The 19,349-nt window shown below is 40.4% G+C and overlaps 1 protein-coding gene across 1 annotated transcript in view; it reads left to right on the forward strand.

Annotated features, from left to right (window-relative positions):
* Window positions 1-19,349, forward strand: part of MPRIP (myosin phosphatase Rho interacting protein) — a 186,045-nt gene that overhangs the window by 118,699 nt on the left and 47,997 nt on the right. The window contains exons 6-9 of the mRNA XM_027874439.1: window positions 6,781-6,988; window positions 10,840-11,353; window positions 16,924-17,065; window positions 18,055-18,177. Coding sequence (XP_027730240.1) covers window positions 6,781-6,988; window positions 10,840-11,353; window positions 16,924-17,065; window positions 18,055-18,177 — 987 coding nt within the window. The remainder of the gene's footprint in view (window positions 1-6,780; window positions 6,989-10,839; window positions 11,354-16,923; window positions 17,066-18,054; window positions 18,178-19,349) is intronic.

Raw genomic sequence — 19,349 nt, forward strand, 5'->3', positions numbered from 1 at the left:
GAAAATTATGAAACACACTTTACAGACTTAAAAATAGATTTAAATAATGGAAAAGATATTTAATTTATAGTTGGGCCATGCCATTAGAATAAAAATGGACAATAATACCTAAATTAATTTACACAGTTTTATTGCCATACAAATCAGACTATCAAAGAATTACTCTAAAGAACTAGACAAAATTGTAACAAAAATTCATCTGAAGGAAGAAAAGCTCAAGCATCTCAAGGGAAATAATGTACTAGATCTCAGACAGTCCTAAAAAGCAGTAATTATCAACTATATTTGGTACTAGTTAAAAAATAGAAAAGTTGAACAGTGGACCAGATTGGGTGCATAAGACAAAGCAACAGAGAGTTGAATAAACCCATGGACATCAGCTGTGGGGTATGAGATCTCCAGTTAACAAAAACTCCTGGAGATATTGGAAAGTAGTATGGTAAAATGAGGTTTATAACCAGTGTCACACTATATACCATAACAAAAGCCACATGGATAGATAACCTCAATAGTAAAGGTAAATAAGCAAATAATAAATGAAAAAAAATAGAGAAGGAAAGGAGATTAACTTTCATGGCTATGGATAAGGGAAGAAGATTTTTTGACATTTTGTTCCTCCAGATGAATTTTGTTACTATTTTGTCTTGTGCTGTAAAATATAGACCTCTGGTATTTCAGTGAGGTATTTAGGAAGGGTGCTAGGTAGCACAGTAGATAGAGCTCTGGGCCTGGAGTAAAGAAGACTCTTCTTCCTGAGTTCAAATTTGGCCTCAGACACTAGCTACATGAGCCTGGGTAAGTCACTTAATCCTCATTATTTCAGTTTCCCCATTTGTAAAATGAGCTGGAGAAGGAATTGATAAACCACTCCTGTATCTTTGCCAAGAAAAACCCAAATGGGGTCATGGAGAGTCTGAAACTGCAAAAGTTTGGTGTGGTACTGAATCAGTAAATTAAATAAGATTTAATTGTCATTATTATTATATTGGCACAATCTATCTATGAAAAATATCTGTCCAGTTTTTAAATTCTTTATTTCAGTAATGAATACTTTGTTCATATGTTCATATAATTCCTTGTGTGTCTGTCTGTCTGTCTGTCTTAGTAGAAGAAATCCCAGATATTTTATACTTTGTGCTGCTACTTTGAGTGGAATCTTTTTCTATTTCTTCCCCTTGTTGGTAAAAATCAATGAGATTTATGGGTTTAATTTATATCTTACCACCTTACTGAAGTTATTAGTTATGTCAGTGAACTTTGTATTTGGATATCTAGAATCATGAAGCTGTAGAGCATCATTCATCTGCAAAAACAAGTGGTCATTTTGTTTCTTCTTTGCCTACGCTCATTCCCTTAATTGTTTTTTCTTGTCTAATTGCTATAACTAACTTTTGTAGGATTCTATCAAATAATAATGGTGATAGTCGATATCCTTTGTCCCTGGTCTTACTGAAGAGCCTATAATGTTTCCCCATTAATTGCTAATGCTAGCTCTTGAACAGACAAGTGTAATTTACAATATTAATTTACTCCTATAGTTTAAAAATTTTTTTTTAACAAAAAGGAATATCGAATTTTGTCAGAGATCTTTTCTGCATCTATTAATAAAATCCTATGACTTTGATATCAAAATTTATTTAAAATTAGTTACATTTATATTTTTCCTGATACTGAGCCATCCTTTGTATTTCTGATATAAATCCAACCAGGACAGAGTGTATAATTTTTTGATTGTGTTTTTATAGCCTCTTTGCTAATATTTTATTCGGTATCTTTGCTTTAATATTCACCAGAGATATTGGTCTATATTGTTTTTTCCTGCCTCTCTTTTTTTTTTTCCTTGTTAAGGTATCAGGATCATGTTTACCTCATGTAAGGTATTTGACAGGATCATCCCTTTTCTTATTTTTTGCAAATAGTTTAAGTAATATTGGTATTTTTCTTTGAAGGTTTTATAAAATTTACCTTTAGAAACCATCTGGTGTTGGGGTTCCTTTCTTGAGAGTTTCCTTTTAGTGATATTTGGTTATTTAAATTCTCTTGTGCTGTTAATCTGAGTACTTTAGTACTTCATCCATTTAAGTTACCACGTTTGTTGGCATATACTTGGTCAAACATTTATGTTTTCCTTCATCTTAATATTTTGTGAAGTTTTTTTTTATTTTGATATTTTGCAATTTGGTTTTCCTCTTAAAAATCAGATTAATAGTTTATTTCTTCACAGCTTCTGGTTTTTTTTTAATCAGTTCAATTTTGCTTTCATTTTTTAAGTTTCTCTTGATTATCATAATATCTCTTTTGTGTTTTGCTTGTGTTTTTATAGTTACTTTTCTAGTTTTCTCTTCTTCAATTCACTGACCTGTTTGAAGGCTTTTCCAGGTCTGATGTTCCCAACTTTAGTGGCTTTAGCTGTTTGTCTTTTAGCTTTTCTATGCTTTGCTATTATGCATATACAGGTGTCCCAAAAGTCTTAGTGCCGTTTACAACTTAATAAGGTGGAGTGCCTTTAAGCATAACATTGCTTTCCTGTTTTATTGCTTTCACCCACGTCTGTTTTTACTGTTGTAAAATCATACTAATAGTATGATCACTTCCTGCTTTTTTGAATTCCCACATGGCAAGATAAAAATTTTTATGGCTCCTTTTAACTCTGAATTTTTTTTTGTTTCAAGTATATTTCTTGTAAACATTTAGTTGATTTTGCTTTTCAAGCCATCCTACTGCCTTCCTCTGCTTTATGTATATGTATATGTAATGCATCCCATTCACATTTATTGTTTGACCGTTCATTTAATATTTTCCTCTATTACATCCTATTATATTTTTCCTCCTTGCCTCCCCTTCTTTATAAAGAATGTGATTAAAGTTAGTAATCTAGAACTGATTTTCTCCCACTTCCTTACCCCTCTTTTCACCTAGTCCAGACCCTGATCCCTAGTTCTTAAAACTTTGTTTTTTTAATCCCTCTATCATCCACCCTCGGTAGTTGGAAGTTTTCTGTGCTTGTGACTACTCTCTCCTCAAATCTAGCTTTTTCCACTCATAGTCCCTACCTGCTTCCTTATTGAATTTAATGTTTTTCTATACCAAAGTGTGTGTGTGTGTAATCAACCTTCCTTTGTCTAGTTTCAGTAGTTTCATGAGATGCCTGTTTCCATCACCCCTCTTCCATGTTTATATATTCTTCTTCTGGTACACCCAAATTATGAGAAACAATTAGTTCTTCCCACTTTCTCATTTCTTCTGTATTGTAGTTTTCCTTCCCTATCTTTACTTTTCGAAAACAATCAAAGCAGAACAAAACCACAATCCAATCCCTTTATTTTTTGTTAATTCCCTCTGTCATCTTTGAAGATAATAGAATTCTGAATTGTCCCTTCTCCCCCATTAGAATGTAAATACTTCATTTATCCTCTTTGCTTACTCTGACATTTATTTCTAGGTTGCTCTTTTCTTCTTTGCATTTTCAAAAATTCTTCCCAATTCCACTCTTTTCATCAAGAATTCTTTGTTTATTTTTCTATCCATTCTTGGATAGAAGCTGTTTGTTGTGAAATTACTCTTTTTTTTTCTGGGTTAGACTCTTGTACCTCTCTTAACCCATAGTATTTCTTAATTGACATTAGCTGCTCAGGTGTGTACAGTTTCTAGCTTCATGTCTTCTGGCTCTGTGACCACTGTTTCTTTCTTTCTTTTTTTTTTGTTTCCTTCCTTCCTTTCTCTCTTTCTTTCTTCCTTCTTTTCTTTCTCTCTTTCTTTCTTCCTTCCTTCCTTTCTTTCTTGGCAATTGGGGTTAAATGACTTGCACAGGGTCACACAGCTAGTAAATGTCAAGTGTTTGGTCTGAGGCTGAATTTGAACTCAGGTCCTCCTGACTTTAGGGCCACTGCTGACTCTAGCCACTGCGCCACCTAGCTGCCCCTGTGGCCACTGTTTCTACAAAAGATTGTGGCTTTAGGCACTAGTGATCTGAGTTCACATTGACTTCCATGCCCCTTCAGCGTCCTTGCTTAGCAGATCTGTTTCCTGGACCTTGTGCTAGTTTTTATACCCTCTGGCATGATGGTCCCCCCATATACACATGCCCCCTCACTCACAGGCTTCTAGATGTCTTCTTGCGCAGTCTTAAACTACATTGAAGAGCTTTCCGCTGTTTTTCTTTGGTTTTGGTGACACAGTGGACAGAAGAGTTAGGATCAAAAAGATCCTGACAGGCCAGAACGTTGGACTAAATCAAATAATATGAAACTTAATAGGGATAAAGTTTTGTACTTGGGTACAAAAAAATCAGTTTCACAAAATAGCTATCAGTCAAACATTTATTAAGCACCTACTGTGTGCCAGGCACTGTGCTAAGTACTGGGAATCATAAAAGGGGCAAAAATCCCCTACCTCTAGAAGCTCACAGTGTAATGGGGGAGATAACAAGCAAACAAGTATGTACAAATCAGCTATATGCAGAACAAACAGATAATTAAGAAAGATTGGGAATGGCTTCTTGTAGAAGATGGGATTTTTTTTGTGGATGGTACAGTCAGAAAAAGAAATTGGGGGATCTTATTGAACCAAATGTTCAACATGTGTCAGTGTGGTATGACACATTTGATTAATTTGATTATAATTTAATTAATAATGATTAATTTGATCTTAGGCCGCATTAAGAGGGGCATAGCTTCCAGGAAAAGGCAGGTGGTAATACCCCTGTATTCTGCCCATGTCAGAACTCATTTAGAGTCCTGGCTTTAAGTTTTAAGGACATTGATAAGATGGATAATGTCTATGGAAGGGCAACCATGTTATACAGGATCAATGAAAGGAACTGAGAATGTTTAGTTTGATAAAAGAAGATTCATGGTGAGGAGAGGATATTGTAATAGTTGCCTTTAAGTATTTGAAGGGCTTTCATGTGGAGGAGAGATTACACCTCTTCTCTTTTATCTAGAAATGGTGAGGAAGCAGATTTAGGCTCCCTGTCAGGAGAAACTTACTAACAGCACTCTCCAAAAATGGAATGGGCCACCTCTAGATTTGTGCTTTCCCTTCCTTGATGGTCCTCAAGCCAAAGCTGGGTGTCCATTTATGGGACACAGGATAGTGGAGATTTCTTGGGGGGGAATCTAGGCTGGACCAGATCAGAGGTGTCAGACTTGCTGAGTGGCCCCAACCACATGAAAATGTAATTGGGAAATATTTAACAAAAATAAATAAAAATCCCATAAAACCAAGATGATGTTACATTTTAAACTGAGTCAGTACGTGGCCTGCAGAGGTGCTAACGTATGGTTGAGTGGCCTCCGTTTCTGTTCGAGATCACTGTCCAAGATGGCTGCAGAGGTTCTTTCCAACCCATACATTCTGTGACCACATATTGGTCACGTTTGATAGCATAGGCATTGCCTATAGTCATTTATCTCTCTTCCAAGAGGAGGAAAATGGGTTAACATCATCTGTTCACTAAATGAAGTGTGTGATTGGTCACTGCATTTCATCCAGGTTCAAGTGCCTTTTAGTCTTTTGTTTTTTTTTTTCATTTTGTTATTTATGCTATTATAGTCATGTGTATTGTTCTCTTGGCTCTGCTTTTCTACATAAAACATCAGTCAGTTCATACTGTTCTTCCCATCACTTTCTGCATTCTTAATACTCCTCATTTCTTGCAGCACCACAGTGTTCCATTACATTATCCATTATCATGATTCATTTGGTCATTCTTTAATTGATGAGTATTTATTTTGTTCCTAAGTTTGTTTGTTTGTGTTTTTGTTAACAGAAGAAGTGTGACTATCAACAATCAATATACATTTATTAAGCACTTACTACCACGTGCCAGGCACTGTGCTAAGTGCTAGCTATGAGTACTTTTGTATCTATGAGACCTTGCCTTCTGTCTCTGACCTCCTTATGGTATATGAACATTAATGAGATTGCTGAAATAAAGGGTATGGTCAACTTAGTAACTGTTCACTTGTAATTCCTAATTGTTTTCCACAGTGTTAGGTTTCTGGGTTTTGTTTTGTTTTTTACCAATTTTTTTTTAAACCAATTCCTAGTCCTACCAGCAGCAGGTTAACACATTTTGTCTTCCCACAGCAATTTTGAACACTAACTCCTTTATGTTTCATCAGTCAGTTTGATGAGTGTGAGGTAAAACCTCATCATTCTAATATTTACAGTTAATGATTTGTAGCATTATCCTGTGTGACCTATATAAAGAACAGGAAGAAAAAAAGTGACATTTTTTATCACAAGTGTTGGGAATCCATGGCCTTGAGGCCACATGTGGCCTTCTAGGTCCTTGTGTACGGCCTTTTGACTGAGTTCAAGTTTTACAGAACAAATCCTTTTATTAAGAAGATTTGTTCTGTGATGTGTGGATTCAGTCAAATGGCTGTACTTGAAGACCTAGAGGGCCACATGCCCTGTGTCTTTTAGGTGTCCAAATTTTCCTGTGAATTTGAACAAGATCCTTTACCTCATGGTACTAGTATTTCTGTAACTTGGTTCCTTCTGTACTTTGGTTTTCTAGACTAGGAAAGCCGTCCTATTTGAAGATAAGGCATATAGAAGAAACTATTACGTCACTGCTTCAATTTTGCCCTTCTAAGCCTCTTGGGTACCTTTTTGCTCTCTTAGGTTTGAATCCTGCCAAAATTTAAGACAAAATGATTCCAGATGAACAGAGTCACAGCCTTTATAGTTTTAAAGAAATTTAAAATGAAAAACCCCTTAATCCTACAAGGAGATCTACCCTCACTGAATACTTCTGTCTTTCCCCTCTAGGAGCCTGGCCCTGCTAAGATGGCTGTCACCAGCAGCAACATTCCGAGTGCAGAAAAAATCCCCACCACCAAGTCTACACTCTGGCAGGAGGAGATAAGGGTCAAGGACCAGCCAGATGGGAGTACCCTTAGTCCAGTACCGAGTTCTGGATCAAGTCAAGTTCTCCCAGCCAGCTCATTGAAAGAACCTGGGCTGGAAAACAAAGAAGGTAAGATACACTTGATCCAGCTCATCAGAAATAAAAACATAATTAGGGTTATCCCAGGTATTTCAGGTAAAAGTGGGGCTTTGTCTGAATTATCAGGAAAATTATATTAATTATTTATCTGGCTTTGGTAGAGTAGGCCTCGGCTCTGTTTTAGAAGCAAAATTAGGTTTAAAAAAATGACGTACCTATGAATTCACTTAGTTTCTATTCTCACCAAATGAAAATAACCAAATACAAATAGACCATCCATTTCCTTCTAGCTGTTTGGGAAATAGAGCTGATTAGGAAATGGTTCTCTCACTTATGGTACTGACTTGTACTCTTCAAACTGTTCCTCTCCCCAAAAAAGTAACTTACTGAGTCATTTTTTGTAGCTTCCTGAAACCTTAGAATGTTAGAGTCATGAGAAACTGGAGATCAGCTATCCCAGTTCCTTTGTTTTATACAGAAGAAGAAATTCAGGCGCCCAGAGAAATTAAGGGATTGGCTTCCAATTACCATGTTTTTGCTGAGCTGGAACTAGTACCCAGGTGTACTGACAGCTGGTCCAGTATTCTTTCCCAGCCTTAGTTCTTTACCATGATGAGGGAAAATGGAGGGGGACTTTCTGAAGCAAGGTTGGGCACCTGATACTGACCTTTTTAAATTCTCAGAAACTCTAGGCTGAGGTGGATCCCACGGTCAATAAATAGCAAGCAGGCTTTTGAATATGAATCTGTCATTTGTTTTGATCCAAGCTCAGATTTAGCAAGGCTTCTCCTAGGAACTAATAGTAAGTTGGAGGATCCCACTTCTCTCATGGTAACTCACCTGAATGTGTACATGATCCTCCTCCCTTTTCTTTTCTCCCCGTGGTGGCGCCAGGCTGGGATCTGCAACTTAGAAAAAAAGGATTCATCTCTTTTTGATGGTAAAAGTCTAGCCCCAGGGCAGTTAGATGGCACAGTTAATAGAGCACTGACTCTGGAGTCAGGAGGACCTGAGTTCAAATCTGGCCTTGGACATATGGTACTCACTAGCTGTGTGACCCTAGGCAAGTCACTTAACCCTGACTGCCTCAAAAAAAAAAAAAAAGAAAGAAAAGTCTAGCCCCCTGATACACAGTTAATTTCTTTTGGAATTTTTAGGGAAGGGTTCCCCATCTTTAGCCTTAACAAACCTTAGCTCTAGATTCTTCTAGTCCAGGGGTGGGGAACCTGTGGGCTCAAGGCCATAAGTGGCCTTCTAGGTCCTCAAGTTTGGCCTCTTGACTGAGTCCCAGTTTCACAAAACAAATCGTTTTATTAAGGGAATTTGTTCTGTGAAGTTTGGATTCAGTCAAAGGGCTGCACTTGAGGACCTAGAGGGCCACATGTGTCCTCAAGGCTATAGGTTCCCCTTCTAGTTATTCCCCTTCTCTTTCTTCTTTTCTTAGTCCCTTCTCTGAATACCTTTTCCTACTTTATTTTTTCCTAATGATGTTCTCACTAGCCAAAAATAGTGCCTTGGTTTCAGCCAAAGAGGAAAAAGAAAAGATTTCAAACTTTTAAGGGTTCTCATGTTTTCATATATTATAAATTACCTCCACCACCATTAATTACTCTGATTTTTTAAATTATCTGAACCTTAACATCCCTCAAATCTCCAGTCTTAAAATAGAGTTTCAAATGATAAAAGTAACTCAGATGGTGCTGGAGGAGGAGGATGACTTCACACAGTTTCCCATCTGGGCATCAGTTGTGATTCAAACTCGTAGAATACAATGGACATATGTCATGAATGTCACTTTTCCTGTAGAGGAGATGGAGAGACGTGGACTAGAACTGTAGAGATGGTCAGGTTTGTGGGAATTGTGCGTGTTTCAATGCCAGCACAACAGGAGAGCTCCAGTGGAGCACCCAGGCACTTATTCTTGGCCCTATACTGTTTGACATTTTTATGTTAACTCTCAAATTCTGTGAATCTGGGGAGACAGATTTTATTTCCGAGACAATAAAAATAACTGCTAACTTCTAGTTTTAAAGTTTACAAAGTGCTTTACGTATGTTAAGCACTTTGTAACCTCATCTGAGCCTCTCCACAACCCTGGGAGATAGACACTTGAAAGTATTATGCCCTTTTTACAGATGAAAAAACTGATATTCTTAGAGATCAAGTGACCTACCTGTCCTGAGTTACACAGCTAGCAAGTGTCAGAGGTAGTATTTGATCCCTGATCTTCTGAGTCAAAAGCCTGGCATTCTGCATCATCAGACAGTGTGTGCTGATCTTTGGTTCAGAAAACTAAGTGACAATATCTTTAGAGAAAAGGTGAAAGCGTGTTACCTAGGCCTCTCACCCTCTGAAAAGAATTCTCTGGCAGAGAAGATAGACAGATGGTAGTCTGGAAAATGGGCTACAGAAATTGCCCATTCTGACGGCGAGTGGTGAATTCATTTAAAAATACTAATTAACCAAACATAGTACTATATAGGGTCTTAGGGAAAAGGTTGCTATTGACTGAGAGGCATTAGTCATGCTTTAGTGGAGGAGGTAGCAGTTGAGTTGGCTTTTAAAGGATCAATAGGAAGTTGCTGGTGAAGAGGTGAAACAGTATTTCAGGGATATCAAATGGTGTGAACAGAAGTGAGAAAGTGTAAAACATATTTGGAGGACCGAAAACAAAACAAAACAGTTTTTAAGTACAGAATGTATGGAGAGTAATAATAGGGGAGAAGACTAGAAATGCAAGTTGTTGACGGTCTGTGAAGGGCTTTGAATGCTAAGCATAAGTTTGAACTTAGTAGGCAGTAGGGAGCCATGAATAGTGGACTAACATGATTAGAACAATTATTTAAGCAGAAGGATTAAGGATCAGTTAGGGAAGACAGAAGACTGAAGCAGAAAGACCTATTGGGAGAGTATAATACTATATCTGGTGCTAATGAGGACCTAAGATGTTGGGGAGAAGAAGGAAGGGGAAGAGATTGATGTCAGAGATACTTTAGAGATGGAAGCACCAGGCCTTCATAAGTGATTAGATAGATCAGGTGATGGAAGTTGAGTCAGAGTTAAACCCAAGGCCAGGGCATGGGTGACTCAATGAATGACACAAGAGTAGAAAGAGGGATAGATTTAGGAGAAAAGGTTAAGAGCTCCATCTCAGACACGTAGGGTTCAAGGTGCTGGTGGAACATCTGGGTGAGGGTGTCGTGAAAGCAGTTTGAATTGCATGTGTGGAGCTCAGAACAGAGGTCATGGGGTAGGTATGTATATTTTAGGATAATCTATGCAAGAGGCAGGAGTTGAAGTTGTTACAATGAATGAGATTGCCACGTGAAAAAAGAGCCAAGATTGCCAAGAGAAAGTTAAGAGGGAAGAGAAGAAAACAAAGGAGAAACCCACCTTGAGAGACTTGGGAGTTGGGAGAATGCTAAGCAACCAGTAGAGATCATGAAGAGAGAGAGGCCGGTGATGCAGAACCAGGAAAGTGGTGTCTCAAGGCAGTCACCAGCCATGTCAGAAGCAGTGGCGGTCAAGCAGGATGGGGCCGTGGCCGCCGGCCTTAGGGCAGTGTGCATGGAATGGTGGGGAGTCAAGTCACATTTCAAGGGGTTAAGGAGGCAGCAGTGGGGAAGTTGAGCTATCAGAAAACTCTTTCAGAGTTGAGAAGTGAATCAGAAGAGAGAAATGGTACCTAAAGAGACTTTTTTAAGAACTGTGGAGTAGGCACCTTTTAAAAATCCTGGTTCCATTAGAATTCTTTGAAATAGAGAATGGCAGCTAGCCCCTAGTGGCCTCCAAGCTCAGTATGCGCCCTCTGTCTCCCTCCTTGTCTTTCTCCTTTTCCTATTTTCTTCCCCCCACCCCCACCCCTCTTTTCCCCCTCTCAGAGGAGAGCACCATGAATGGTGACCGAGTAGACTGTGGACGGAAGGCCAGAGTGGAAAGTGGCTACTTTTCCCTGGAGAAGACTAAACAAGACTTGAAGGCAGAAGAGCAGCGGTTGACACCACCGCCATCCCCTCCCAGCCCCAGCACCCCCAATAACAGGTATCGTTACCCAGAACTACCTTTCCAGGAGCATGGCTGCCCCTTTTCTTCCCCAGGTCCCCAGGCTGCCGGCCGAATAGTCTCCAGCTTCTCCCTGAACTCCCTGGATTCAGCAAGTCGGCACCCCATCCACACGGACTCCAGCAGCGCTGGGGGGAGGGAAGCAGAGAAACCGGGGCGCCTCTTTGCCTTTAAAGCCAGCAGGCAGTACACCACTCTAGCCGACGTGCCTAAGGCCATCAGGATCAGTAATCGAGAGGCCTTCCAGGTGGAGAGAAGGCGGCTGGAGCGCAAGACCCGGGCCCGCAGCCCTGGCAGGGAGGAGGTGGCTCGTCTGTTTGGCAACCAGCGGAGGTAAGGAGGGGATGAAAGGGCCTCTACAGGGGGAGCAGACCTTCCCTTTGCTGCTTGGCTCAGTGTTTGCAGGGTTTCTTTTCCCTTTTACACTGAGCCCCACTGTATTCCTGATACTAAAATTCATCCAGGCAGATTCCATGCTGCTGTCCATGGACCACCTCCTAGAGTAAGGCTTATGTAGTGCAGCTAGCCCAGAATTCTCTGATTACCCTGGGTCTCGGGTCGTCCTCTGTGGCCCCTGACTGGTGTCTCGTGTGGGTGCCATGGCGTCCAGTTTCTCAGAGCTGTGTCCTCAGGGCTTGCCTGGTTTGAGGTGAGCCACTTGGTCACATGGAAGCCAAGTCAGTCCTTACTGAGGCCTAAGGCAATGGCACGGAAAGAAGCAAAGGGGCTACCCAACAGGGGCACTGAAAAGAAAATTTAAAAAAGGGCACTGGTTTTTCTTTTTTAGTGAAATGGAAAGAGTCCTGGACTAGATGTTAAAAGACCTGTGTTCAGGCCTTAGTCCATCATAGGATAGCGGGCAAGTTATTTGACTTCTCGGGGCCTCCGTTTCATCCTCATTTAACAGAGAAGGAAACTGAGAGCAAAGGTAGTTAAGTGACTTTCTCGAGGTCACTCATATAAATGTTAGAAGAGGAAGGAATTCAAAGCCAGGTAATCTTCCAGCTCTAAAAATCCATAAAACTTCACACTTGACTCCTATCTCCTACCTACTCCTAATCCTCATAGTTTAGGATTGTGAATTGAAACCTTTTGCTGAGAACTATAACATAATTCTTATCTGAAACCTTATTGCTATGAACACCATTCAGTCAGTGATTCAGTCTTACTGGAAGGAAGTGGAATATGGGTGACTGTGTCCTCCTCTTCTCTTCCTCTTACATCTTCATTAAAGCGAAGTAGGTTTCCTTGCTTTCTAAAGGTTGAGAAAACCCTTTTCCCCCTTCTGGAGACTACCTGTGTGAAAACCTTGCTCCTCTGTTTCCAGTTTGGCTAGGAAGTAAGAGCTCAACTTGACTTCAGAAGTGGCCAGGTCCTGGTTTGGGACCAAGGGAGGGTTCCATGGTGTTTTCTGGAGACACTTGAGTACTTACACGGCCATTCTTTACCTTTTTGACCAAAGAACAGTGAGTGATCTTACCGTGTGGGCCTATGAAATGCTTTTTCAGAGGAAACCCTCAGAAACTGAGAATTCATAATTAGACGGACATCTTCAGTGACTAAAGTTGTTCCTTAAGTGTCAAGGGATTTGGGGCATAGTCTGTTGAGAATTTAGAGGGTGTTTTGGTTCCCTGGGTACTGCTTTTTCCTTTTTAACCATGGATAATCAAGAACTCCTTGGTTTCAGTATCATGGAATATTGGAATGGGACCTTGGAATCCTCTTGTCTAACCCTTTTTTGTTTTTACAAAGGAGGAAACTGAGACCTAGAGAAGTGACACGCCAAAAGCCATACGTTAACTTAAAGTCTTTGTAAAGAAAATATTTCTGAAGAAACCTAGGATAGTCAGTGAGTATAGGGAGGATTGCTAAATGTCTTGAAAAGAGGAAACTATGAAGAAACTTGATAAATAGTATTTATGTAGTGCTTTAAAGTTTGCAAAGCATTTTACATATGTTAGCCCATTTGATTGGTTATCTAGAACCAATGCAAATTTTAATTTAGAAAACCGTACTTAACTCTCATTGTAATACTGTCCTTGAAGTTGCCATGCTATGACTATGACACTTCCTCATCATGAAACAGCTTTGTGTAATGAAGCTCTTTTGGTACTTGGGTCACTTAATGTGTGAATAGTTCTGTCTTATGCTGCATCTGTGGTAGTAAACTGGAGTCCAAGGCGGGGTCTATATAAAGAGAGCCTCGTGGTACACGTACCAGAAAGAGGCACTTCTCGTGCTGTGTATTGTGAGCACCCTTCTCAATATGCTGTTTTTCCATCTGTCACTGAAGCACTAGATGAAAGGATGCAAGGATAGTTGGCCTTGTTCTTATAAGGTAGGGACTGAGAATCAACTCACTTTTGCTCTGTAGTTACACAGGGAGTTGGCCATGGGGCTCCTGCTCAGTCCCCTGGAAAAGGATTCAAGGTGAAACTCAGACTCCTGGGAACAAAACCAGGATTTAATAAGTTCCTTTTTTCCGACCTGGATTGTCTTTAAAAAAAAAAAAACAAAAACATACTCCTAAAAGATGGGGCTGGGGAGGATACGGGAGAAGCTCAGCTTCCTGAGGCAGGGGGGTTGTATGTGGCAGTTTTCGAATAGGGCTAGCAGAATCCTGGTTTAGCGCCATACCAGAGAATTAACATTTGGTGCTTATCTGCTTGGCTTGGCTGCTTTTAGAATAATTCATTTGAAGTTTAGTGGCCGTATAATGATTTGGGATAGAATTTTTTCTCTTTGCTTTCATTCAGCACGCTCACCAACTCTGCTCCTCAACTGTAAGGATCCATTTTCTTGACCTCGGATATGTTGTTGGATCTGGTTTGTTTTGAGTAACACCAGTTTCTGATTGTTCATGATGAAACCCAATTATAATGTCTGCTTTCTGATTCATATTCACTAGTTCTAGAAAAGCCCAGCATATTTTGGTTAGCTTCTTCCCCCCCCCCCCCCCGATTTCTCAGCCAGCAAATTCTTGGTGATGCAGCTGAGATAAACCTGCTAGGGAGCCCTGCTGCTCTTCTACACAACCAATGTTATCTGAGCATAGTGTTGAATTTAAAACTTCTCATTCCTTAAGCTTGCTACAAAGCTTGACCCATTTGGCAGAGCAGCTGCTGAATTCTAACTCTAGGAAAGCAGCAGTAACAAGAACAGGAGAAGGGGTCTAAAAATCAGTGTCGATTCCCCCGGCACAGGTCTGTAAAAAGAAGTACAATGACACACATGTTCTCTGCACATCTGAGCCAATTTCACTAAGGGAGATTGGAGCAGGTGAATTTTCCTATATGCTGGATGAACTATGCAGGATGCACACCTTCATGGCAGTAGCTGATAGAGGGTTATATTATGTCAGCTGTAACATAAACCTGTTTTCAAGAGAATTGGCAACTTCCCAACGAACAGGAAATGCAAGAAGTACAAAGTAAAACTTTGGACTTAGAGACCATCAGAATGCCTCATAGATAAAGGCATTGTAGCTAAAGTGTTGTTAATATTATATAATAACAATAAAGTGTTAATAATAATATAATGTTACTAAGATGGCTTACTCTATCCCTCGCCCCCTCTTTGTAGAAATCCACAGTAGTAGTGAAAGTGCTCTCTACTGCTGCCATCCAATGGTTTCCTGTAGCTCTAATGTCCATAGGGCAAAGTATTCTTGTAAAGGAAAAACCAAATGCAAAATCCTTTGAATGCATCCTGATTTATTAGCATCTCGCTAAAAGAATTCAGGATATTGTAGATGCCTCACTTAGAGTCCTGTCAAAACATTATGAAAAGAAGTAACGTGATTTGCATTATGGCATGGCTTGCTATGTCTCTCCTCTTTCTCTTCACTCTGCCTTTGCTGCCTGATTTAAAGTCCAGATTGCAAACCAGAATTTTAAATTTCAATTCAATATCCTCAGAAAAAATGTGATTCTTCCAGCCTTCAGATGGAACATCCTAAAAGTGTCTGCCTCTAACCTTCCTTGTGGATAAGCTGGTTCCTCAGGCAGTCCCAGAATTTCAACCACTTCCCTCATTTCTTCATTTCAGGGATGAATTTTAATTTTCTGCGGCTTGTGGTGCTATTACCCTTTAGAGTCAAGGCCTAGAGGCAACTATGTTCCTTTCTGTGTCTCTTGTTCATAATGAATGTAACAAAACTCTGCCAATCAAGGAGAATTTTGAAGTCTGTCCCTGGAGGTCTTAGCTTCTTCTCAGCGTTCTTTTAGCCCTTTGTCTTCCAAATAGCCCTAGTGAACTGTTGGAGGGGGCAGGGAGGGGGTTGGGGGGGAAGAACATGACGAGTAATCTTTAATTGGACAGAGCTGGAAGGGGATGGGGGGGAGATAAAAGAGAGGGCAGATTAGGAGAAGGGGTGTTCAGAATGCATGCCATCTCTGGGATGGGGGAGGGATGAAATGGGAAGAAAATTTGGAACTCAAAATCTTGTGGAAGTGAATCTTAAAAACTAAAAATAAATAAATTAATTAAAAAATGAATAAATAAAAAATGATTGGCCAAGGCAGAGAGTAACGCCCTGTACACCAGATGAGTCTTGAGAGAACCATCCTCATGTACTGTTACTAACATGCTAGTTTTTTGTGGTTTCTCTCCTCTGATGTGAGATTTAAAGGGTGATGTATCTGGGGAGGGAGGTAGAATTAGCTATTCCTAGAGAATTCCAGTTCCCATGACTGTTGGGAGAAGCCACAGAGAAGCTTAGAGAGCTGCTGGTTAACTTTTCAGAAGCCCCTTGTCCACTTCAATCAGCGGGATTAACCTCTTAGAGCTGTGATTTGTTAATTTCCCCCCTTTTTCAATAATGATCTTTGATTTTTGTGTCTTGAATTCTTTGAATAAGTTTTGATTTGTTGTTGCTTTACAAAAATAAAACCACAAAACCTTTTCTATTCATTCATTTTCCAGCCTTGTTTTCTTTCAGGTCTTACTCCTCTCCACCTTCTCCTGCTGTGTTGCTGTGTGACGTTATACGCCTTTACTCCACCTGCTTCGCTCCCATCTCATCTCAGTCTCCAGCAGTAGACAACTTGATGGCGCATCCAGCCCTCTCATATGAAATCAACTTGCTTGTTTTTATTTTAATTTGGTTTTGATCCTTTTTACTGTTCGGCAAAAACAATGTTAATTCATGGGCCTTTTTCTTGCTAAACCAAGAACAACAGGAGGCTAAGCCAGTGTCATGATCAAATGATGAATAATATTGGGAACTGAATCTTTTCCTTCCTGCTGCAAGGTGGTGGTTACCTTTTGATTGTATACATGTGGAAATGTGTGTGCATGTGCCTGTGTGTGTGTGTGTGCGCGCGTGCATGTGTGCTGGCACATGTAAGCAAATACACTGGCCTATTTGTTCAAAAGAGGATGTGAAAAAAAAATCATGGGATAATATGCAGGGGCTCAGAACTGTCTCTTCGTGCTTTAGACAAATCTGAATATGTACTAAGAAGGGCGAGGACTTTCCATGATGAAAAAGGGGGAAATGTTCCAGTTTTTTGATGCCAGATATTAAAACTCTGCAATGAGAAAGGTGCAAGGGTTCACAACCTAAGAAAGTGTTTTATGTACAACAGGCTACGGTGGTATTCATTTAATTCTCCTTGATCCTACAATGAAATATTTAAATGTGTACGAGGTTCTTTCTCAGAGCCAAGTTTAATAAGCTCTCTTTGTCCCTTTGTCCTCGTTGTCTGCTCCCTCTACTTTTTACGCACAAAGTACAATGGGAAGGGGGTGAGCATCGTAGAGCTAAGGGTTGAACAGATGTTTAGAGTCCCTCTTTTATAAGAATTGTCAGCTTCTGAATGAACCCGCCAAGGGTAGTCTTGGCCAATGTATAAATTTCCCCTCTTCCATTCAGTGGCTTCTGTGTCCTGTCTATTTTACAGGAGGTCCCAGGTAATTGAAAAGTTTGAGGCCTTGGATATCGAGAAGGCTGAGCACATGGAGACCAACTTGTCAACTGGCCCCATGCTGTCTAGTGACACTCGCCAGGGCCGAAGTGAGAAGAGAGTTTTCCCCAGGAAGCGGGTAAGCCCCCTTGGATAGTCTCTGGCTAGCCGCCACTGGTGCCAGCCTCCCTTCTGTTTCAGTTCTAGGGAAGCTATGCACAGTGGTGAGACTTTATGTGGCTCCTGACTGGCTAAAAGAAACCTCTGATGGCTACACCCAGGGCTAGATGCTTAACATACAGATCCAGATGGTATCTCAAAGAGTTGTGCTAAACATCTTTCTTCTTGATACTGACTAATCACCAATGATGAGACTGGGTGAAATGCCTCTCTCCCGTCTTCTTTGAAAGACAGCTGCTTCCTAGTCTCACTCCTTGTTCCTCTTTTTATAAGGCCATCCACCTACTAATTTGACTTATCCAGGGTGGCAGCTGTCACCCTACCTGAGATATTCCTGTATTTTCTGTAAAATATAAAGAAAAAGGAGATGAGAATACATTTTCTAGTTGGTGTCTTCCAAAGCCCTCATTTCTACTTCTCCCATATCTTTCTTCTTCTTCCTGTTACCATGTTGACATGAATGTGGACCGCAAAGGACTTGACCTGGCTCTGAAATTTTCTGCCTATTTCCACATTTTCCTACTACCATGAGATAGTTATGTTCTTTCTGTGAATCTGGGAAGCCCTTGATATGAGAATTGGTGGGCGTGGGGAGGTTAGAGAGGAGTTTGTGTGGACTAGAAAAGAGGTTCGAGAAAAGTGATGCTGGATACATCTCAGTGAGAAGTCTTGCTCTAAAAGTGAGCTAAGTTGGCTTCTGCAGGCGTTTTCAGAACTACAGCCACACAAGGTCATATAGGAGGGGAAGCTGGGTGTCCACATCCCACCCCTTTCATGCTTGAGAAGCCTATAATCTTCTGCTGAAAATTCCTTCTTTGTTTCATTGACTTCATCTTAAGCAGAGGCTTTATAAATGAGTTCAAGGGTTGTCCTCAAGGTCTTCAGCCCGACTCTACAGCTTCCTTATGAGTTTGGGTTATACTGACTGGAGGCTGCTCTCTGCCACAGGACTGCACCACAGAAGCTATCACCTCCACCACTGGCTCCATCCCAGATGTTTCAGCTTCTCCCCTGTCTCCGCACCGAAGAGCCAAGTCACTGGATAGAAGGTCCACAGAGTCCTCCATGACGGTGAGCCCAGTTTGTCCTGGCCTTCTCCATTCCACAGGACCGGGCAACATGGAACTGAGGTTTCAAGAAACAAGGTCCCATCTGTTTCTGTTCACAATTATTCCTTTTCTATTTATCCTCGTTTTAGGGCTGGACATCTTCTCTCCATTCCCTGGCACCTTTGTGTATACATACATGTGCTTTCACATCTGTACTGATTGTACACCAGGGTTCTGTTTGGAGTGAATTAAAACAAAAGCCTCTCCCACCCTCGCCCCTGATGCCCTCTTTTTTTTTTTTTTTTTTTTTAACTTTTCTCTAGTTTTTGGGAGACTTGAAACACTACTTCTCCAATCCCTTTCTTTTTTTGTGCCTACAAAAAGGCAGAGGAGGCCTGAGGAACAACTTAATGGGGATCTCTGGGAAAAGTTTCCCTGTAGATGTGGGCCAGCTGTGCTGTGTGAGTGGCTGAATAAGATCAGGACTCTGGGGACTGGTCATCTACAGAGGACCTTGGCTTCTCCATCTATCTTCCTCTAATGTAATGATTTTTTTAAAAATCATTTTGAGGCAGCATCCATTTTTCTTGGATTTTGTTTCTGTAGGAAATAACTTTCTTGTCTTCCTAAAGTGAGTCTCACTTTAGGGAGCACACCAGATCCATGCTTTGGGGTAGTTCGTAGGCATTCTTTAGAATTTCTTAGTGAAACTTTCATTTCATTGTACTGTATATCTTGCCTATTCCCAGCTGTTCTCTCCTCTACTTGATATTAAAAATAGATAGTCTTGATTTAGTCAAAGTCTCTGATCACAATGGTTTCAGGGTGAAACAGAAAGGAATAGTGAGGCTTTGGGCTGGAGAAGAAAACTGATTTCTCAAACAGGGACCAATCATTCTGAGACCTCCACTCCTTTTCATTTTTTTTTTTTTGACCAATAATTAGGTTCTTGAATTCATGGAATGTTACATCTGACATGTGTGTCTCAGTTTCTACCACTCAGGGGCTATTTTCTCCTCTACTCTCATCTCAATTCTAGTTACTTCGGGATAATTATTTAGAATCTTCACTCTTATGATTTGGGATAAACTAAGTGCATATGGAAATTGAGCCATAGAATGGGAGCTTTGGTTTTTACTTTCCATTTTAACTCTCGAGTTCGAAGTAGGAAGATGGCCTCAGCAAGGTCTCATG

Source organism: Vombatus ursinus, unplaced genomic scaffold, assembly GCF_900497805.2.
Source record: "Vombatus ursinus unplaced genomic scaffold, bare-nosed wombat genome assembly UNPS02014807.1, whole genome shotgun sequence".
Classification (NCBI taxonomy): Eukaryota; Metazoa; Chordata; class Mammalia; order Diprotodontia; family Vombatidae; genus Vombatus; species Vombatus ursinus.